This window comes from Oncorhynchus mykiss, chromosome 23 (genome assembly GCF_013265735.2).
Source record: "Oncorhynchus mykiss isolate Arlee chromosome 23, USDA_OmykA_1.1, whole genome shotgun sequence".
Taxonomy (NCBI): Eukaryota; Metazoa; Chordata; class Actinopteri; order Salmoniformes; family Salmonidae; genus Oncorhynchus; species Oncorhynchus mykiss.
The window spans coordinates 62,628,792-62,646,973 of NC_048587.1; the positions used below are offsets into that span (position 1 = coordinate 62,628,792).

At 46.1% G+C, this 18,182-nt stretch overlaps 1 protein-coding gene across 10 annotated transcripts in view; it reads left to right on the top strand.

The window, feature by feature from the left end:
- LOC118936402 (WD repeat-containing and planar cell polarity effector protein fritz homolog) overlaps positions 1 to 18,182 on the top strand; it is a 184,788-nt gene that overhangs the window by 51,628 nt on the left and 114,978 nt on the right. For all 10 annotated transcript variants that reach the window (XM_036961025.1, XM_036961029.1, XM_036961024.1 and 7 more), the window contains exon 2: positions 12,729 to 12,813. In XM_036961025.1, coding sequence (XP_036816920.1) covers positions 12,753 to 12,813 — 61 coding nt within the window. In that variant the 5' untranslated portion in view covers positions 12,729 to 12,752. The remainder of the gene's footprint in view (positions 1 to 12,728; positions 12,814 to 18,182) is intronic.

Here is an 18,182-nt window from a genome sequence, read left to right on the forward strand (position 1 = left end):
AACCCCCATACTGTTGATGAAGTGAGTCTATAGCCACCATACTGTTGATGAAGTGAGTCTATAGCCATACTGTTGATGAAGTGAGTCTATAACCACCATACTGTTGATGAAGTGAGCCTATAACCACCATACTGTTGATGAAGTGAGGCTATAGCCATGCTGTTGATGAAGTGAGTCTATAACCACCATACTGTTGATGAAGTGAGTCTATAACCATACTGTTGATGAAGTGAGTCTATAACCACCATACTGTTGATGAAGTGAGTCTATAGCCATACTGTTGATGAAGTGAGTCTATAACCACCATACTGTTGATGAAGTGAGCCTATAACCACCATACTGTTGATGAAGTGAGTCTATAGCCATACTGTTGATGAAGTGAGTCTATAACCACCATACTGTTGATGAAGTGAGTCTATAGCCACCATACTGTTGATGAAGTGAGTCTATAGCCATACTGTTGATGAAGTGAGTCTATAACCACCATACTGTTGATGAAGTGAGCCTATAACCACCATACTGTTGATGAAGTGAGTCTATAGCCATGCTGTTGATGAAGTGAGTCTATAACCACCATACTGTTGATGAAGTGAGTCTATAACCATACTGTTGATGAAGTGAGTCTATAACCACCATACTTTTGAGGAAGTGAGTCTATAACCATACTGTTGATGAAGTGAGTCTATAACCACCATACTGTTGATGAAGTGAGTCTATAACCATACTGTTGATGAAGTGAGTCTATAACCACCATACTGGTGATGAAGTGAGCCTATAACCACCATAATGTTGATGAAGTGAGTCTATAGCCATACTGTTTATGAAGTGAGTCTATAGCCATACTGTTTATGAAGTGAGTCTATAGCCACCATACTGTTGATGAAGTGAGTCTATAACCACCATACTGTTGATGAAGTGAGTCTATAACCATACTGTTGATGAAGTGAGTCTATAACCATACTGTTGATGAAGTGAGTCTATAACCACCATACTGTTGATGAAGTGAGTCTATAACCATACTGTTGATGAAGTGAGTCTATAACCACCATACTGTTGATGAAGTGAGTCTATAGCCATACTGTTGATGAAGTGAGTCTATAGCCACCATACTGTTGATGAAGTGAGTCTATAACCACCATACTGTTGATGAAGTGAGTCTATAACCATACTGTTGATGAAGTGAGTCTATAACCATACTGTTGATGAATTGAGTCTATAACCACCATACTGTTGATGAAGTGAGTCTATAACCACCATACTGTTGATGAAGTGAGTCTATAACCACCATACTGTTGATGAAGTGAGTCTATAACCACCATACTGTTGATGAAGTGAGTCTATAACCACCATACTGTTGATGAAGTGAGTCTATAACCACCATACTGTTGATGAAGTGAGTCTATAGCCATACTGTTGATGAAGTGAGTCTATAACCATACTGTTGATGAAGTGAGTCTATAACCACCATACTGTTGATGAAGTGAGTCTATAACCATACTGTTGATGAAGTGAGTCTATAACCATGCTGTTGATGAAGTGAGTCTATAACCACCATACTGTTGATGAAGTGAGTCTATAACCACCATACTGTTGATGAAGTGAGTCTATAACCACCATACTGTTGATGAAGTGAGTCTATAACCACCATACTGTTGATGAAGTGAGTCTATAACCACCATACTGTTGATGAAGTGAGTCTATAACCACCATACTGTTGATGAAGTGAGTCTATAGCCATGCTGTTGATGAAGTGAGTCTATAACCACCATACTGTTGATGAAGTGAGTCTATAACCATACTGTTGATGAAGTGAGTCTATAGCCATACTGTTGATGAAGTGAGTCTATAGCCATACTGTTGATGAAGTGAGTCTATAGCCATACTGTTGATGAAGTGAGTCTATAGCCATACTGTTGATGAAGTGAGTCTATAGCCATACTGTTGATGAAGTGAGTCTATAACCACCATACTGTTGATGAAGTGAGTCTATAGCCATACTGTTGATGAAGTGAGTCTATAACCATACTGTTGATGAAGTGAGTCTATAACCACCATACTGTTGATGAAGTGAGTCTATAACCACCATACTGTTGATGAAGTGAGTCTATAACCACCATACTGTTGATGAAGTGAGTCTATAACCACCATACTGTTGATGAAGTGAGTCTATAACCACCATACTGTTGATGAAGTGAGTCTATAACCACCATACTGTTGATGAAGTGAGTCTATAACCACCATACTGTTGATGAAGTGAGTCTATAACCACCATACTGTTGATGAAGTGAGTCTATAACCACCATACTGTTGATGAAGTGAGTCTATAGCCATACTGTTGATGAAGTGAGTCTATAACCATACTGTTGATGAAGTGAGTCTTTAACCACCATACTGTTGATGAAGTGAGTCTATAACCATACTGTTGATGAAATGAGTCTATAACCATGCTGTTGATGAAGTGAGTCTATAACCACCATACTGTTGATGAAGTGAGTCTATAGCCATACTGTTGATGAAGTGAGTCTATAACCACCATACTGTTGATGAAGTGAGTCTATAGCCATACTGTTGATGAAGTGAGTCTATAACCATACTGTTGATGAAGTGAGTCTATAACCACCATACTATTGATGAAGTGAGTCTATAGCCATACTGTTGAAGAAGTGAGTCTATAACCATGCTGTTGAAGAAGTGAGTCTATAACCACCATACTGTTGATGAAGTGAGTCAATAGCCACCATACTGTTGATGAAGTGAGTCTATAGCCATGCTGTTGAAGAAGTGAGTCTATAACCATGCTGTTGAAGAAGTGAGTCTATAGCCATGCTGTTGAAGAAGTGAGTCTATAGCCACCATACTGTTGATGAAGTGAGTCTATAGCCATGCTGTTTGAAGAAGTGAGTCTATAACCACCATACTGTTGATGAAGTGAGTCTATAGCCACCATACTGTTGATGAAGTGAGTCTATAACCATACTGTTGATGAAGTGAGTCTATAACCATACTGTTGATGAAGTGAGTCTATAACCATACTGTTGATGAAGTGAGTCTATAACCATACTGTTGATGAAGTGAGTCTATAGCCATACTGTTTATGAAGTGAGTCTATAACCACCATACTGTTGATGAAGTGAGTCTATAACCACCATACTGTTGATGAAGTGAGTCCATAGCCATGCTGTTGAAGAAGTGAGTCTATAACCACCATACTGTTGATGAAGTGAGTACATAGCCATGTTGTTGATGAAGTGAGTCTATAACCACAATACTGGTGATGAAGTGAGTACATAGCCATGTTGTTGATGTAGTGAGTCTATAACCACCATACTGTTGATGAAGTGAGTCTATAACCACCATACTGTTGATGAAGTGAGTCTATAGCCATACTGTTTATGAAGTGAGTCTATAACCACCATACTGTTGATGAAGTGAGTCTATAACCACCATACTGTTGATGAAGTGAGTCTATAACCAAAACTGTTGATGAAGTGAGTCTAGAGCCATACTGTTGATAAAGTAAGTCTATAACCACCATACTGTTGATGAAGTGAGTCTATAACCATACTGTTGATGAAGTGAGTCTATAACCACCATACTGTTGATGAAGTGAGTCTATAGCCACCATACTGTTGATGAAGTGAGTCTATAGCCATACTGTTGATGAAGTGAGTCTATAACCACCATACTGTTGATGAAGTGAGTCTATAGCCATACTGTTGATGAAGTGAGTCTATAACCACCATACTGTTGATGAAGTGAGCCTATAACGACCATACTGTTGATGAAGTGAGTCTATAGCCATACTGTTGATGAAGTGAGTCTATAACCACCATACTGTTGATGAAGTGAGTCTATAGCCACCATACTGTTGATGAAGTGAGTCTATAGCCATACTGTTGATGAAGTGAGTCTATAACCACCATACTGTTGATGAAGTGAGCCTATAACACCATACTGTTGATGAAGTGAGTCTATAGCCATGCTGTTGATGAAGTGAGTCTATAACCACCATACTGTTGATGAAGTGAGTCTATAACCATACTGTTGATGAAGTGAGTCTATAACCACCATACTGTTGAGGAAGTGAGTCTATAACCATACTGTTGATGAAGTGAGTCTATAACCACCATACTGTTGATGAAGTGAGTCTATAACCATACTGTTGATGAAGTGAGTCTATAACCACCATACTGGTGATGAAGTGAGCCTATAACCACCATAATGTTGATGAAGTGAGTCTATAGCCATACTGTTGATGAAGTGAGTCTATAGCCATACTGTTTATGAAGTGAGTCTATAACCACCATACTGTTGATGAAGTGAGTCTATAACCACCATACTGTTGATGAAGTGAGTCTATAACCATACTGTTGATGAAGTGAGTCTATAGCCATACTGTTTATGAAGTGAGTCTATAACCACCATACTGTTGATGAAGTGAGTCTATAACCACCATACTGTTGATGAAGTGAGTCTATAACCATACTGTTGATGAAGTGAGTCTATAGCCATACTGTTGATGAAGTGAGTCTATAACCACCATACTGTTGATGAAGTGAGTCTATAACCATACTGTTGATGAAGTGAGTCTATAACCCCCATACTGTTGATGAAGTGAGTCTATAGCCACCATACTGTTGATGAAGTGAGTCTATAGCCATACTGTTGATGAAGTGAGTCTATAACCACCATACTGTTGATGAAGTGAGCCTATAACCACCATACTGTTGATGAAGTGAGGCTATAGCCATGCTGTTGATGAAGTGAGTCTATAACCACCATACTGTTGATGAAGTGAGTCTATAACCATACTGTTGATGAAGTGAGTCTATAACCACCATACTGTTGATGAAGTGAGTCTATAGCCATACTGTTGATGAAGTGAGTCTATAACCACCATACTGTTGATGAAGTGAGCCTATAACCACCATACTGTTGATGAAGTGAGTCTATAGCCATACTGTTGATGAAGTGAGTCTATAACCACCATACTGTTGATGAAGTGAGTCTATAGCCACCATACTGTTGATGAAGTGAGTCTATAGCCATACTGTTGATGAAGTGAGTCTATAACCACCATACTGTTGATGAAGTGAGCCTATAACCACCATACTGTTGATGAAGTGAGTCTATAGCCATGCTGTTGATGAAGTGAGTCTATAACCACCATACTGTTGATGAAGTGAGTCTATAACCATACTGTTGATGAAGTGAGTCTATAACCACCATACTTTTGAGGAAGTGAGTCTATAACCATACTGTTGATGAAGTGAGTCTATAACCACCATACTGTTGATGAAGTGAGTCTATAACCATACTGTTGATGAAGTGAGTCTATAACCACCATACTGGTGATGAAGTGAGCCTATAACCACCATAATGTTGATGAAGTGAGTCTATAGCCATACTGTTTATGAAGTGAGTCTATAGCCATACTGTTTATGAAGTGAGTCTATAGCCACCATACTGTTGATGAAGTGAGTCTATAACCACCATACTGTTGATGAAGTGAGTCTATAACCATACTGTTGATAAAGTGAGTCTATAACCATACTGTTGATGAAGTGAGTCTATAACCACCATACTGTTGATGAAGTGAGTCTATAACCATACTGTTGATGAAGTGAGTCTATAACCACCATACTGTTGATGAAGTGAGTCTATAGCCATACTGTTGATGAAGTGAGTCTATAGCCACCATACTGTTGATGAAGTGAGTCTATAACCACCATACTGTTGATGAAGTGAGTCTATAACCATACTGTTGATGAAGTGAGTCTATAACCATACTGTTGATGAAGTGAGTCTATAACCACCATACTGTTGATGAAGTGAGTCTATAACCACCATACTGTTGATGAAGTGAGTCTATAACCACCATACTGTTGATGAAGTGAGTCTATAACCACCATACTGTTGATGAAGTGAGTCTATAACCACCATACTGTTGATGAAGTGAGTCTATAACCACCATACTGTTGATGAAGTGAGTCTATAGCCATACTGTTGATGAAGTGAGTCTATAACCATACTGTTGATGAAGTGAGTCTATAACCACCATACTGTTGATGAAGTGAGTCTATAACCATACTGTTGATGAAGTGAGTCTATAACCATGCTGTTGATGAAGTGAGTCTATAACCACCATACTGTTGATGAAGTGAGTCTATAACCACCATACTGTTGATGAAGTGAGTCTATAACCACCATACTGTTGATGAAGTGAGTCTATAACCACCATACTGTTGATGAAGTGAGTCTATAACCACCATACTGTTGATGAAGTGAGTCTATAGCCATGCTGTTGATGAAGTGAGTCTATAACCACCATACTGTTGATGAAGTGAGTCTATAACCATACTGTTGATGAAGTGAGTCTATAGCCATACTGTTGATGAAGTGAGTCTATAGCCATACTGTTGATGAAGTGAGTCTATAGCCATACTGTTGATGAAGTGAGTCTATAGCCATACTGTTGATGAAGTGAGTCTATAGCCATACTGTTGATGAAGTGAGTCTATAACCACCATACTGTTGATGAAGTGAGTCTATAGCCATACTGTTGATGAAGTGAGTCTATAACCATACTGTTGATGAAGTGAGTCTATAACCACCATACTGTTGATGAAGTGAGTCTATAACCACCATACTGTTGATGAAGTGAGTCTATAACCACCATACTGTTGATGAAGTGAGTCTATAACCACCATACTGTTGATGAAGTGAGTCTATAACCACCATACTGTTGATGAAGTGAGTCTATAACCACCATACTGTTGATGAAGTGAGTCTATAACCACCATACTGTTGATGAAGTGAGTCTATAACCACCATACTGTTGATGAAGTGAGTCTATAGCCATACTGTTGATGAAGTGAGTCTATAACCATACTGTTGATGAAGTGAGTCTATAACCACCATACTGTTGATGAAGTGAGTCTATAACCATACTGTTGATGAAATGAGTCTATAACCATGCTGTTGATGAAGTGAGTCTATAACCACCATACTGTTGATGAAGTGAGTCTATAACCACCATGCTGTTGAAGAAGTGAGTCTATAACCACCATACTGTTGATGAAGTGAGTCAATAGCCACCATACTGTTGATGAAGTGAGTCTATAGCCATGCTGTTGAAGAAGTGAGTCTATAACCATGCTGTTGAAGAAGTGAGTCTATAGCCATGCTGTTGAAGAAGTGAGTCTATAGCCACCATACTGTTGATGAAGTGAGTCTATAGCCATGCTGTTTGAAGAAGTGAGTCTATAACCACCATACTGTTGATGAAGTGAGTCTATAGCCACCATACTGTTGATGAAGTGAGTCTATAACCATACTGTTGATGAAGTGAGTCTATAACCATACTGTTGATGAAGTGAGTCTATAACCATACTGTTGATGAAGTGAGTCTATAGCCATACTGTTTATGAAGTGAGTCTATAACCACCATACTGTTGATGAAGTGAGTCTATAACCACCATACTGTTGATGAAGTGAGTCCATAGCCATGCTGTTGAAGAAGTGAGTCTATAACCACCATACTGTTGATGAAGTGAGTACATAGCCATGTTGTTGATGAAGTGAGTCTATAACCACCATACTGGTGATGAAGTGAGTACATAGCCATGTTGTTGATGTAGTGAGTCTATAACCACCATACTGTTGATGAAGTGAGTCTATAACCACCATACTGTTGATGAAGTGAGTCTATAACCACCATACTGTTGATGAAGTGAGTCTATAACCACCATACTGTTGATGAAGTGAGTCCATTGCCATGCTGTTGAAGAAGTGAGTCTATAACCACCATACTGTTGATGAAGTGAGTACATAGCCATGTTGTTGATGAAGTGAGTCTATAACCACCATACTGGTGATGAAGTGAGTACATAGCCATGTTGTTGATGAAGTGAGTCTATAACCACCATACTGTTGATGAAGTGAGTCTATAACCATGCTGTTGAAGAAGTGAGTCTATAACCATGCTGTTGATGAAGTCAGTCTATACCTTTTGTGTGTTGTTGTTATCAAAGTGAACATGGACAAACACATTCCCTGCCTTTACAATCACACACACACTTCTCTAGTCCTCACTCGCCTCGACTCTCACACCCTTTCTCACACACCCGCACACACACACTATGCCCCCTGACCACACACACACACACACACACACAAACTCCAGTGTCGACTGGACACGGAGACACAGAGTGTGGACTGGACACTGAGACAGAGTGTGGACTGGACACTGAGACGCAGAGTGTGGACTGGACACTGAGACACAGAGTGTGGACTGGACGCAGAGACACAGAGTGTGGACTGGACACTGAGACACAGAGTGTGGACTGGACACTGAGACACAGAGTGTGGACTGGACACTGAGACACAGAGTGTCGACTGGACACTGAGACACAGAGACACAGAGTGTGGACTGGACACTGAGACAGAGTGTCGACTGGACACTGAGACACAGAGTGTCGACTGGACACTGAGACACGGAGACACAGAGTGTGGACTGGACACGGAGACACAGAGTGTTGACTGGACACTGAGACAGAGTGTGGACTGGACACTGAGACACAGAGACACAGAGTGTGGACTGGACGCGGAGACACAGAGTGTGGACTGGACACTGAGACAGAGTGTGGACTGGACACTGAGACACAGAGACACAGAGTGTGGACTGGACGCGGAGACACAGAGTGTGGACTGGACACTGAGACACAGAGTGTGGACTGGACACGGAGACACAGAGTGTGGTCTGGACACGGAGACACAGAGTGTGGACTGGACACTGAGACAGAGTGTGGACTGGACGCGGAGATGCAGAGTGTGGACTGGACACTGAGACGCAGAGTGTGGACTGGACACTGAGACAGAGTGTGGACTGGACACTGAGACACAGAGTGTGGACTGGACACTGAGACAGAGTGTGGACTGGACACTGAGACGCAGAGTGTGGACTGGACACTGAGACACAGAGTGTGGACTGGACGCGGAGACACAGAGTGTGGACTGGACACTGAGACACAGAGTGTGGACTGGACACTGAGACACAGAGTGTGGACTGGACACTGAGACACAGAGTGTCGACTGGACACTGAGACACAGAGACACAGAGTGTGGACTGGACACTGAGACAGAGTGTCGACTGGACACTGAGACACAGAGTGTCGACTGGACACTGAGACACGGAGACACAGAGTGTGGACTGGACACGGAGACACAGAGTGTTGACTGGACACTGAGACACAGAGACACAGAGTGTGGACTGGACGCGGAGACACAGAGTGTGGACTGGACACTGAGACAGAGTGTGGACTGGACACTGAGACACAGAGACACAGAGTGTGGACTGGACGCGGAGACACAGAGTGTGGACTGGACACTGAGACACAGAGTGTGGACTGGACACGGAGACACAGAGTGTGGTCTGGACACGGAGACACAGAGTGTGGACTGGACACTGAGACAGAGTGTGGACTGGACGCGGAGATGCAGAGTGTGGACTGGACACTGAGACGCAGAGTGTGGACTGGACACTGAGACAGAGTGTGGACTGGACACTGAGACGCAGAGTGTGGACTGGACACTGAGACGCAGAGTGTGGACTGGACACTGAGACACAGAGTGTGGACTGGACACTGAGACGCAGAGTGTGGACTGGACACTGAGACACAGAGTGTGGACTGGACACTGAGACGCAGAGTGTGGACTGGACACGGAGACACAGAGTGTGGACTGGACACTGAGACAGAGTGTGGACTGGACACGGAGACACAGAGTGTGGACTGGACACTGAGACAGAGTGTGGACTGGACGCGGAGACGCAGAGTGTGGACTGGACACTGAGCCACAGAGACACAGAGTGTGGACTGGACACTGAGACACAGAGTGTGGACACGGAGACACAGAGTGTGGACTGGACACGGAGACACAGAGTGTGGACTGGACACGGAGACACAGATTGTCGACTGGACACTGAGACACAGAGTGTCGACTGGACGCGGAGACACAGAGTGTGGACTGGACACTGAGACAGAGTGTGGACTGGACACTGAGACACAGAGTGTGGACCGGACGCGGAGACACGGAGTGTGGACTGGACACAGAGACACAGAGTGTGGACTGGACACTGAGACACAGAGACACAGAGTGTGGACTGGACGCGGAGACACAGAGTGTGGACTGGACACAGAGACACAGAGTGTGGACTGGACACTGAGACACAGAGTTTCGACTGGACGCGGAGACACAGAGTGTGGACTGGACACTGAGACACAGAGTGTGGACACGGAGACACGGAGACACAGAGTATGGACTGGACACTGAGACACAGAGTGTGGACACGGAGACACAGAGTGTGGACACGGAGACACAGAGTGTGGACTGGACACTGAGACACAGAGTGTGGACTGGACACGGAGACACAGAGTGTCGACTGGACGCGGAGACACAGAGTGTGGACTGGACACTGAGACACAGAGTGTGGACACGGAGACACAGAGTGTGGACACGGAGACACAGAGTGTGGACTGGACACTGAGACACAGAGTGTGGACTGGACACAGAGAGACAGAGTGTGGACTGGACACGGAGAGACAGAGTGTGGACTGGACACAGAGACACAGAGTGTGGACTGGACGCGGAGACACAGAGTGCATCCCAGTGTTCTCTAATCCAACAATCCAAATGTATTGATACCCAGGTAAACATGCCGTTCCTACAGAAACCTTTTGGTAGCTCCGGTATACCCACACTACTGTCTCTGATGTGACCTCTGAACTGTAACGCCTAGTCGCCCAGCTATCTCTCTTTGCTAAATGACAGATTTCCTTTTCCTCACTTCATGGCCATATTGGTTTCCCTTCAGAAAAGGGCTGACTTCCAGTTGAAGCAGGTTATTATAGGATAAAGGAATCCTCTTATGGACACACATGAACGCGGACGCAAACACACACACACACACACACACACAAAGAATCCTCTTATGGACACACGCGGACGCAAACACACACACACACACACGCTCACACATAAGCACACACATAAACACACACACACACACACACACACACACACACACACACACACACACACAAAGAATCCTCTTATGTCAGTAAACTAGTTCCAGTGATACAGCAGTGCTGCTACCCCAGCGTTTCAGTGGCGCCATGTTTATCTGTTTATTATTTTGTAGGGAGGTTGTGTGTGTTGTGTGTGTGTGTTGTGTGTGTTGGAGGTGAGTGGTGGAGTGAGAGTTTATTTCCCCACAGCAGGAGCAAGGGACAGAGATAAGAGAGAGTTCAGCCTCAGCAATATGGAGCGAGGGAGATGGAGGGAGGGAGGGAGGGAGAGAGGGAGGGAGGGATCAGGAGAGAAAGAGAAAGGGAAGGAGAGTCCATCCTCAGCATTATGGAGGGAGGGAGGGAGGGAGGGAGGGAGGGAGGGAGGGAGGGAGGGAGGGAGGGAGGGAGGGAGGGAAGGATCAGGAGAGAAAGAGAAAGGGAAGGAGAGTCCATCCTCAGCATTATGGAGGGAGGGAGGGAGGGAGGGAGGGAGGGAGGGAGGGAGGGAGGGAAAGGAAGAGAGAGTCCACCCTCAGCATTATGGAGGGAGGGAGGGAGGGAGGGAGGGAGGGAGGGAGGGAGGGAGGGAGGGAGGGAGGGAGGGAAAGGAAGAGAGAGTCCACTCTCAGCATTATGGAGGGAGGGAGGGAGGGAGGGAGGGAGGGAGGGAAAGGAAGAGAGAGTCCACCCTCAGCATTATGGAGGGAGGGAGGGAGGGAGGGAGGGAGGGAAAGGAAGAGAGAGTCCACCCTCAGCATTATGGAGGGAGGGAGGGAGGGAGGGAGGGAGGGAGGGAGGGAGGGAGGGAGGGAGGGAGGGAGGGAGGGAGGGAGGGAGGGAAAGGAAGAGAGAGTCCACCCTCAGCAGTAACCTGGTCATGGATGAGAGAGGGATGGAGCAAGGGAGGAAAAGAGAGAGAGAGAGAGAGAGATGATGTGGGGAGAGAGATTTGTCCTCTTCATCAACAGACAGTGATGTGTGTGGAATGATAGGTTCTTCATCACTAATACATAATCATTTGCTGGGTGCGTATATTTCACTAATGTAAATGTTAGAATTTTTTTTGCATATCCCAGCAGAGAGTGGGGTCACAGCCCGGGTCAGATATTATCAACGTTGACCCAGGAGCAATGAAGGTTAAGTGCCTTGCTCAAGGGCACATTGACAGATATTTCACCTGGTCGGCTCGGGGATTCAAACTAAGGACCTTTGTCTCTAACCGACAGGTTACCTGCCCCCCACTACCTATGATGTGTGTACTATAGCAGGGCCTTCTTAGAGTTCACGTGTGTGTGTGTGTGTGTGTGTGTGTGTGTGTGTGTGTGTGTGTGTGTGTGTGTGTGTGTGTGTGTGTGTGTGTGTGTGTGTGTGTGTGTGTGTGTGTGTGTGTGTGTGTGTGTGTGTGTGTGTGTGTGTACTATAGCAGGGCCTTCTTAGAGTTCACGTGTGTGTGTGTGTGTGTGTGTGTGTGTGTGTGTGTGTGTGTGTGTGTGTGTGTGTGTGTGTGTGTGTGTGTGTGTGTGTGTGTGAGACCCTGAGCACCCTCTATGTAACCCCCCCCGTGTTCATCACCACTACAGGTGTATCTGTCATGTTGTTTTGTCTCCCCTTTTTCTCCTGATTTCACTCGTTCCCTCCTTTCCCCTCCTCTCTCTGCAGTCTCGGGTTCCTCTCCTCCGTCAGATGGCGTTCTGCCTGGCCGAGCTTCACTGTTGGTCCTCCAGCAGCTCACTACAAGTCAGAGGTTTGTTTGTCTGTTTTAGAGACAGATTCACTGTTGGTCCTCCAGCAGCTCACTACAAGTCAGAGGTTTGTTTGTCTGTTTTAGAGACAGATTCACTGTTGGTCCTCCAGCAGCTCACTACAAGTCAGAGGTCTGTTTGTCTGTTTTAGAGACAGATTCACTGTTGGTCCTCCAGCAGATCACTACAAGTGGAATGTATTACGACACTTGTGTGTGTGAACATTTCTACATTATCTATCTATATATCTGCTTCTCTCTCTCATCTCTACATAGAGATCCTATTAAATAACACGTATACAGAGCTCTTCAATTCTTCAAATTCATTATTTTATTATTTTATTTAATGTCAATTCTTTCTGATCAAATACATTTAAGACTTCTGGTTCTGAACTTGTACGTTCTATCCAATTAACTCACATTTCTCCCTTTGACATGTGTCTGTCTGTCTCCCATTGACATGTGTCTGTCTCCCATTGACATGTGTCTGTCTGTCTCCCATTGACATGTGTCTGTCTCCCATTGACATGTGTCTGTCTGTCTCCCATTGACATGTGTCTGTCTGTCTCCCATTGACATGTGTCTGTCTCCCATTGACATGTGGCTGTCTCCCATTGACATGTGTCTGTCTCCCATTGACATGTGTCTGTCTCCCATTGACATGTGTCTGTCTGTCTCCCATTGACATGTGTCTGTCTCCCATTGACATGTGTCTGTCTGTCTCCCATTGACATGTGTCTGTCTCCCATTGACATGTGTCTGTCTGTCTCCCATTGACATGTGTCTGTCTCCCATTGACATGTGTCTGTCTCCCATTGACATGTGTCTGTCTCCCATTGACATGTGTCTGTCTCCCATTGACATGTGTCTGTCTCCCATTGACATGTGTCTGTCTCCCATTGACATGTGTCTGTCTGTCTCCCATTGACATGTGTCTGTCTGTCTCCCATTGACATGTGTCTGTCTCCCATTGACATGTGTCTGTCTGTCTCCCATTGACATGTGTCTGTCTCCCATTGACATGTGTCTGTCTCCCATTGACATGTGTCTGTCTCCCATTGACATGTGTCTGTCTCCCATTGACATGTGTCTGTCTCCCATTGACATGTGTCTGTCTCCCATTGACATGTGTCTGTCTGTCTCCCATTGACATGTGTCTGTCTGTCTCCCATTGACATGTGTCTGTCTGTCTCCCATTGACATGTGTCTGTCTGTCTCCCATTGACATGTGTCTGTCTGTCTCCCATTGACATGTGTCTGTCTGTCTCCCATTGACATGTGTCTGTCTCCCATTGACATGTGTCTGTCTGTCTCCCATTGACATGTGTCTGTCTGTCTCCCATTGACATGTGTCTTTCTGTCCCCCATTGACATGTGTCTGTCTGTCTCCCATTGACATGTGTCTGTCTCGCATTGACATGTGTCTGTCTGTCTCCCATTGACATGTGTCTGTCTGTCTCCCATTGACATGTGTCTGTCTGTCTCCCATTGACATGTGTCTGTCTATCTCCCTTTGACATGTGTCTGTCTGTCTCCCATTGACATGTGTCTGTCTGTCTCCCATTGACATGTGTCTGTCTCCCATTGACATGTGTCTGTCTGTCTCCCATTGACATGTGTCTGTCTGTCTCCCATTGACATGTGTCTGTCTGTCTCCCATTGACATGTGTCTGTCTGTCTCCCACTGACATACACTACCATTCAAGAGTTTGGGGTCACTTGGAATTGTCCTACTTAGAAGGCCAGCATCCCGGAGTCGCCTCTTCACTGTTGATGTTGAGACTGGACAGAGGAACTCTGCCTAGAAGGCCAGCATCCCGGAGTCGCCTCTTCACTGTTGATGTTGAGACTGGACAGAGGAACTCTGCCTAGAAGGCCAGCATCCCGGAGTCGCCTCTTCACTGTTGACGTTGAGACTGGTGTTTTGCGGGTACTATTTAATGAAGCTGCCAGTTGAGGACTTGTGAGGCGTCTGTTTCTCAAACTAGACACTGTAATGTACTTGTCCTCTTGCTCAGTTGTGCACCGGGGCCTCCCACTCCTCTTTCTATTCTGGTTAGAGACAGTTTGCTCTGTTCTGTGAAGGGAGTAGTACAGAGCGTTCGAGATCTTCGGTCTTTGTTTCTGGACATTTTGAGCCTGTAATTGAACTCACAAATGCTGATGCTCCAGATACTCAACTAGTCTAAAGAAGGCCAGTTGTATTGCTTCTTTAATCAGAACAGTTTTTAGCTGTGCTAACATAATTGCAAAAGGGTTTTCTAATGATCAATTAGCCTTTTAAAATGATAAACTTGGATTAGCTAACACAACGTGCCATTGGAACACAGGAGAGATGGTTGCTGATAATGGGCCTCTGTACGCCTATGTAGATATTCCATTAAAAGTCAGCCATTTCCAGCTACAATAGTCATTTACAACATTAACAATGTCTACACTGTATTTCTGATCAATTTGATGTTATTTTAATGGACAAAAAAATAGATTTTCTTTCAAAAACAAAGACATTTCTAAATGACCCCAAACCTTTGAATGGTAGTGTATACTGTCTCCCATTGACGTGAGGCTGTCTCCCATTGACGTGAGCCTGTCTCCCATTGACGTTGACGTGAGCCTGTCTCCCATTGACGTGAGGCTGTCTCCCATTGACGTGAGGCTGTCTCCCATTGACGTTGACGTGAGCCTGTCTCCCATTGACGTGAGGCTGTCTCCCATTGACGTGAGCCTGTCTCCCATTGACGTGAGGCTGTCTCCCATTGACGTGAGGCTGTCTCCCATTGACGTGAGGCTGTCTCCCATTGACGTGAGGCTGTCTCCCATTGACGTGAGCCTGTCTCCCATTGACGTGAGCCTGTCTCCCATTGACGTGAGCCTGTCTCCCATTGACGTGAGGCTGTCTCCCATTGACGTGAGTCTGTCTCCCATTGACGTGAGCCTGTCTCCCATTGACGTGAGGCTGTCTCCCATTGACGTGAGGCTGTCTCCCATTGACGTGAGGCTGTCTCCCATTGACGTGAGCCTGTCTCCCATTGACGTTGACGTGAGCCTGTCTCCCATTGACGTTGACGTGAGCCTGTCTCCCATTGACGTTGACGTGAGCCTGTCTCCCATTGACGTGAGCCTGTCTCCCATTGACGTTGACGTGAGCCTGTCTCCCATTGACGTTGACGTGAGCCTGTCTCCCATTGACGTGAGCCTGTCTCCCATTGACGTGAGCCTGTCTCCCATTGACGTGAGCCTGTCTCCCATTGACGTTGACGTGAGCCTGTCTCCCATTGACGTGAGCCTGTCTCCCATTGACGTGAGCCTGTCTCCCATTGACGTGAGCCTGTCTCCCATTGACGTTGACGTGAGCCTGTCTCCCATTGACGTGAGCCAGTCTCCCATTGACGTGAGCCTGTCTCCCATTGACGTGAGCCTGTCTCCCATTGACGTGAGCCTGTCTCCCATTGACGTTGACGTGAGCCTGTCTCCCATTGACGTGAGCCTGTCTCCCATTGACGTGAGCCTGTCTCCCATTGACGTGAGCCTGTCTCCCATTGACGTGAGCCTGTCTCCCATTGACGTTGACGTGAGCCTGTCTCCCATTGACGTGAGCCTGTCTCCCATTGACGTGAGCCTGTCTCCCATTGACGTTGACGTGAGGCTGTCTCCCATTGACGTGAGCCTGTCTCCCATTGACGTGAGTCTGTCTCCCATTGACGTGAGGCTGTCTCCCATTGACGTGAGGCTGTCTCCCATTGACGTGAGGCTGTCTCCCATTGACGTGAGGCTGTCTCCCATTGACGTGAGCCTGTCTCCCATTGACGTGAGTCTGTCTCCCATTGACGTGAGGCTGTCTCCCATTGACGTGAGGCTGTCTCCCATTGACGTGAGGCTGTCTCCCATTGACGTGAGCCTGTCTCTCATTGACGTGAGGCTGTCTCCCATTGACGTGAGCCTGTCTCCCATTGACGTGAGGCTGTCTCCCATTGACGTGAGGCTGTCTCCCATTGACGTGAGGCTGTCTCCCATTGACGTGAGGCTGTCTCCCATTGACGTGAGGCTGTCTCCCATTGACGTGAGGCTGTCTCCCATTGACGTGAGCCTGTCTCCCATTGACGTTGACGTGAGCCTGTCTCCCATTGACGTGAGCCTGTCTCCCATTGACGTGAGGCTGTCTCCCATTGACGTGAGCCTGTCTCCCATTGACGTGAGGCTGTCTCCCATTGACGTGAGGCTGTCTCCCATTGACGTGAGCCTGTCTCCCATTGACGTGAGCCTGTCTCCCATTGACGTGAGGCTGTCTCCCATTGACGTGAGGCTGTCTCCCATTGACGTGAGGCTGTCTCCCATTGACGTGAGGCTGTCTCCCATTGACGTGAGGCTGTCTCCCATTGACGTGAGGCTGTCTCCCATTGACGTGAGGCTGTCTCCCATTGACGTGAGGCTGTCTCCCATTGACGTGAGGCTGTCTCCCATTGACGTGAGCCTGTCTCCCATTGACGTGAGCCTGTCTCCCATTGACGTGAGGCTGTCTCCCATTGACGTGAGGCTGTCTCCCATTGACGTGAGGCTGTCTCCCATTGACGTGAGGCTGTCTCCCATTGACGTGAGGCTGTCTCCCATTGACGTGAGCCTGTCTCCCATTGACGTGAGCCTGTCTCCCATTGACGTGAGCCTGTCTCCCATTGACGTGAGGCTGTCTCCCATTGACGTGAGGCTGTCTCCCATTGACGTGAGGCTGTCTCCCATTGACACGAGCCTGTCTCGCCCCCTGTCTCCCATTGACGTGAGTCTGTCTCCCATTGACGTAAGCCTGTCTCCCATTGAGGTGAGCCTGTCTCCCATTGACGTGAGGCTGTCTCCCATTGACGTGAGGCTGTCTCCCATTGACGTGAGCCAGTCTCCCATTGACGTGAGGCTGTCTCCCATTGACGTGAGGCTGTCTCCCATTGACGTGAGCCTGTCTCCCATTGACGTGAGCCAGTCTCCCATTGACGTGAGTCTGTCTCCCATTGACGTGAGCCAGTCTCCCATTGACGTGAGCCAGTCTCCCATTGATATAAATTAATGGTCCTCTAGCTCAGTTGGTAGAGCATTGCTCTTTCTACGCTAGGGTCATGGGTTCAATTCCCGCTGGGGCCCCCCATATGTAAAAGGTATGCAGACATGACTGTAAGGAGCTTTGGATAAAAGCGTCTGCTAATATTAGATACTGTATATTAATAATGTAACACATTCTGAATGAACCAATCATCTCAATTCTGAATCAGACTTTTACTATTCAATTGCGGTCTATGCTCTAGGCTTACGATGACCGCCAACCAACCACTGACCTTTATGACCTTGTGGGTGGGGCCTAAGTTTGAGTCGGGGTTGACAGTTGCTGT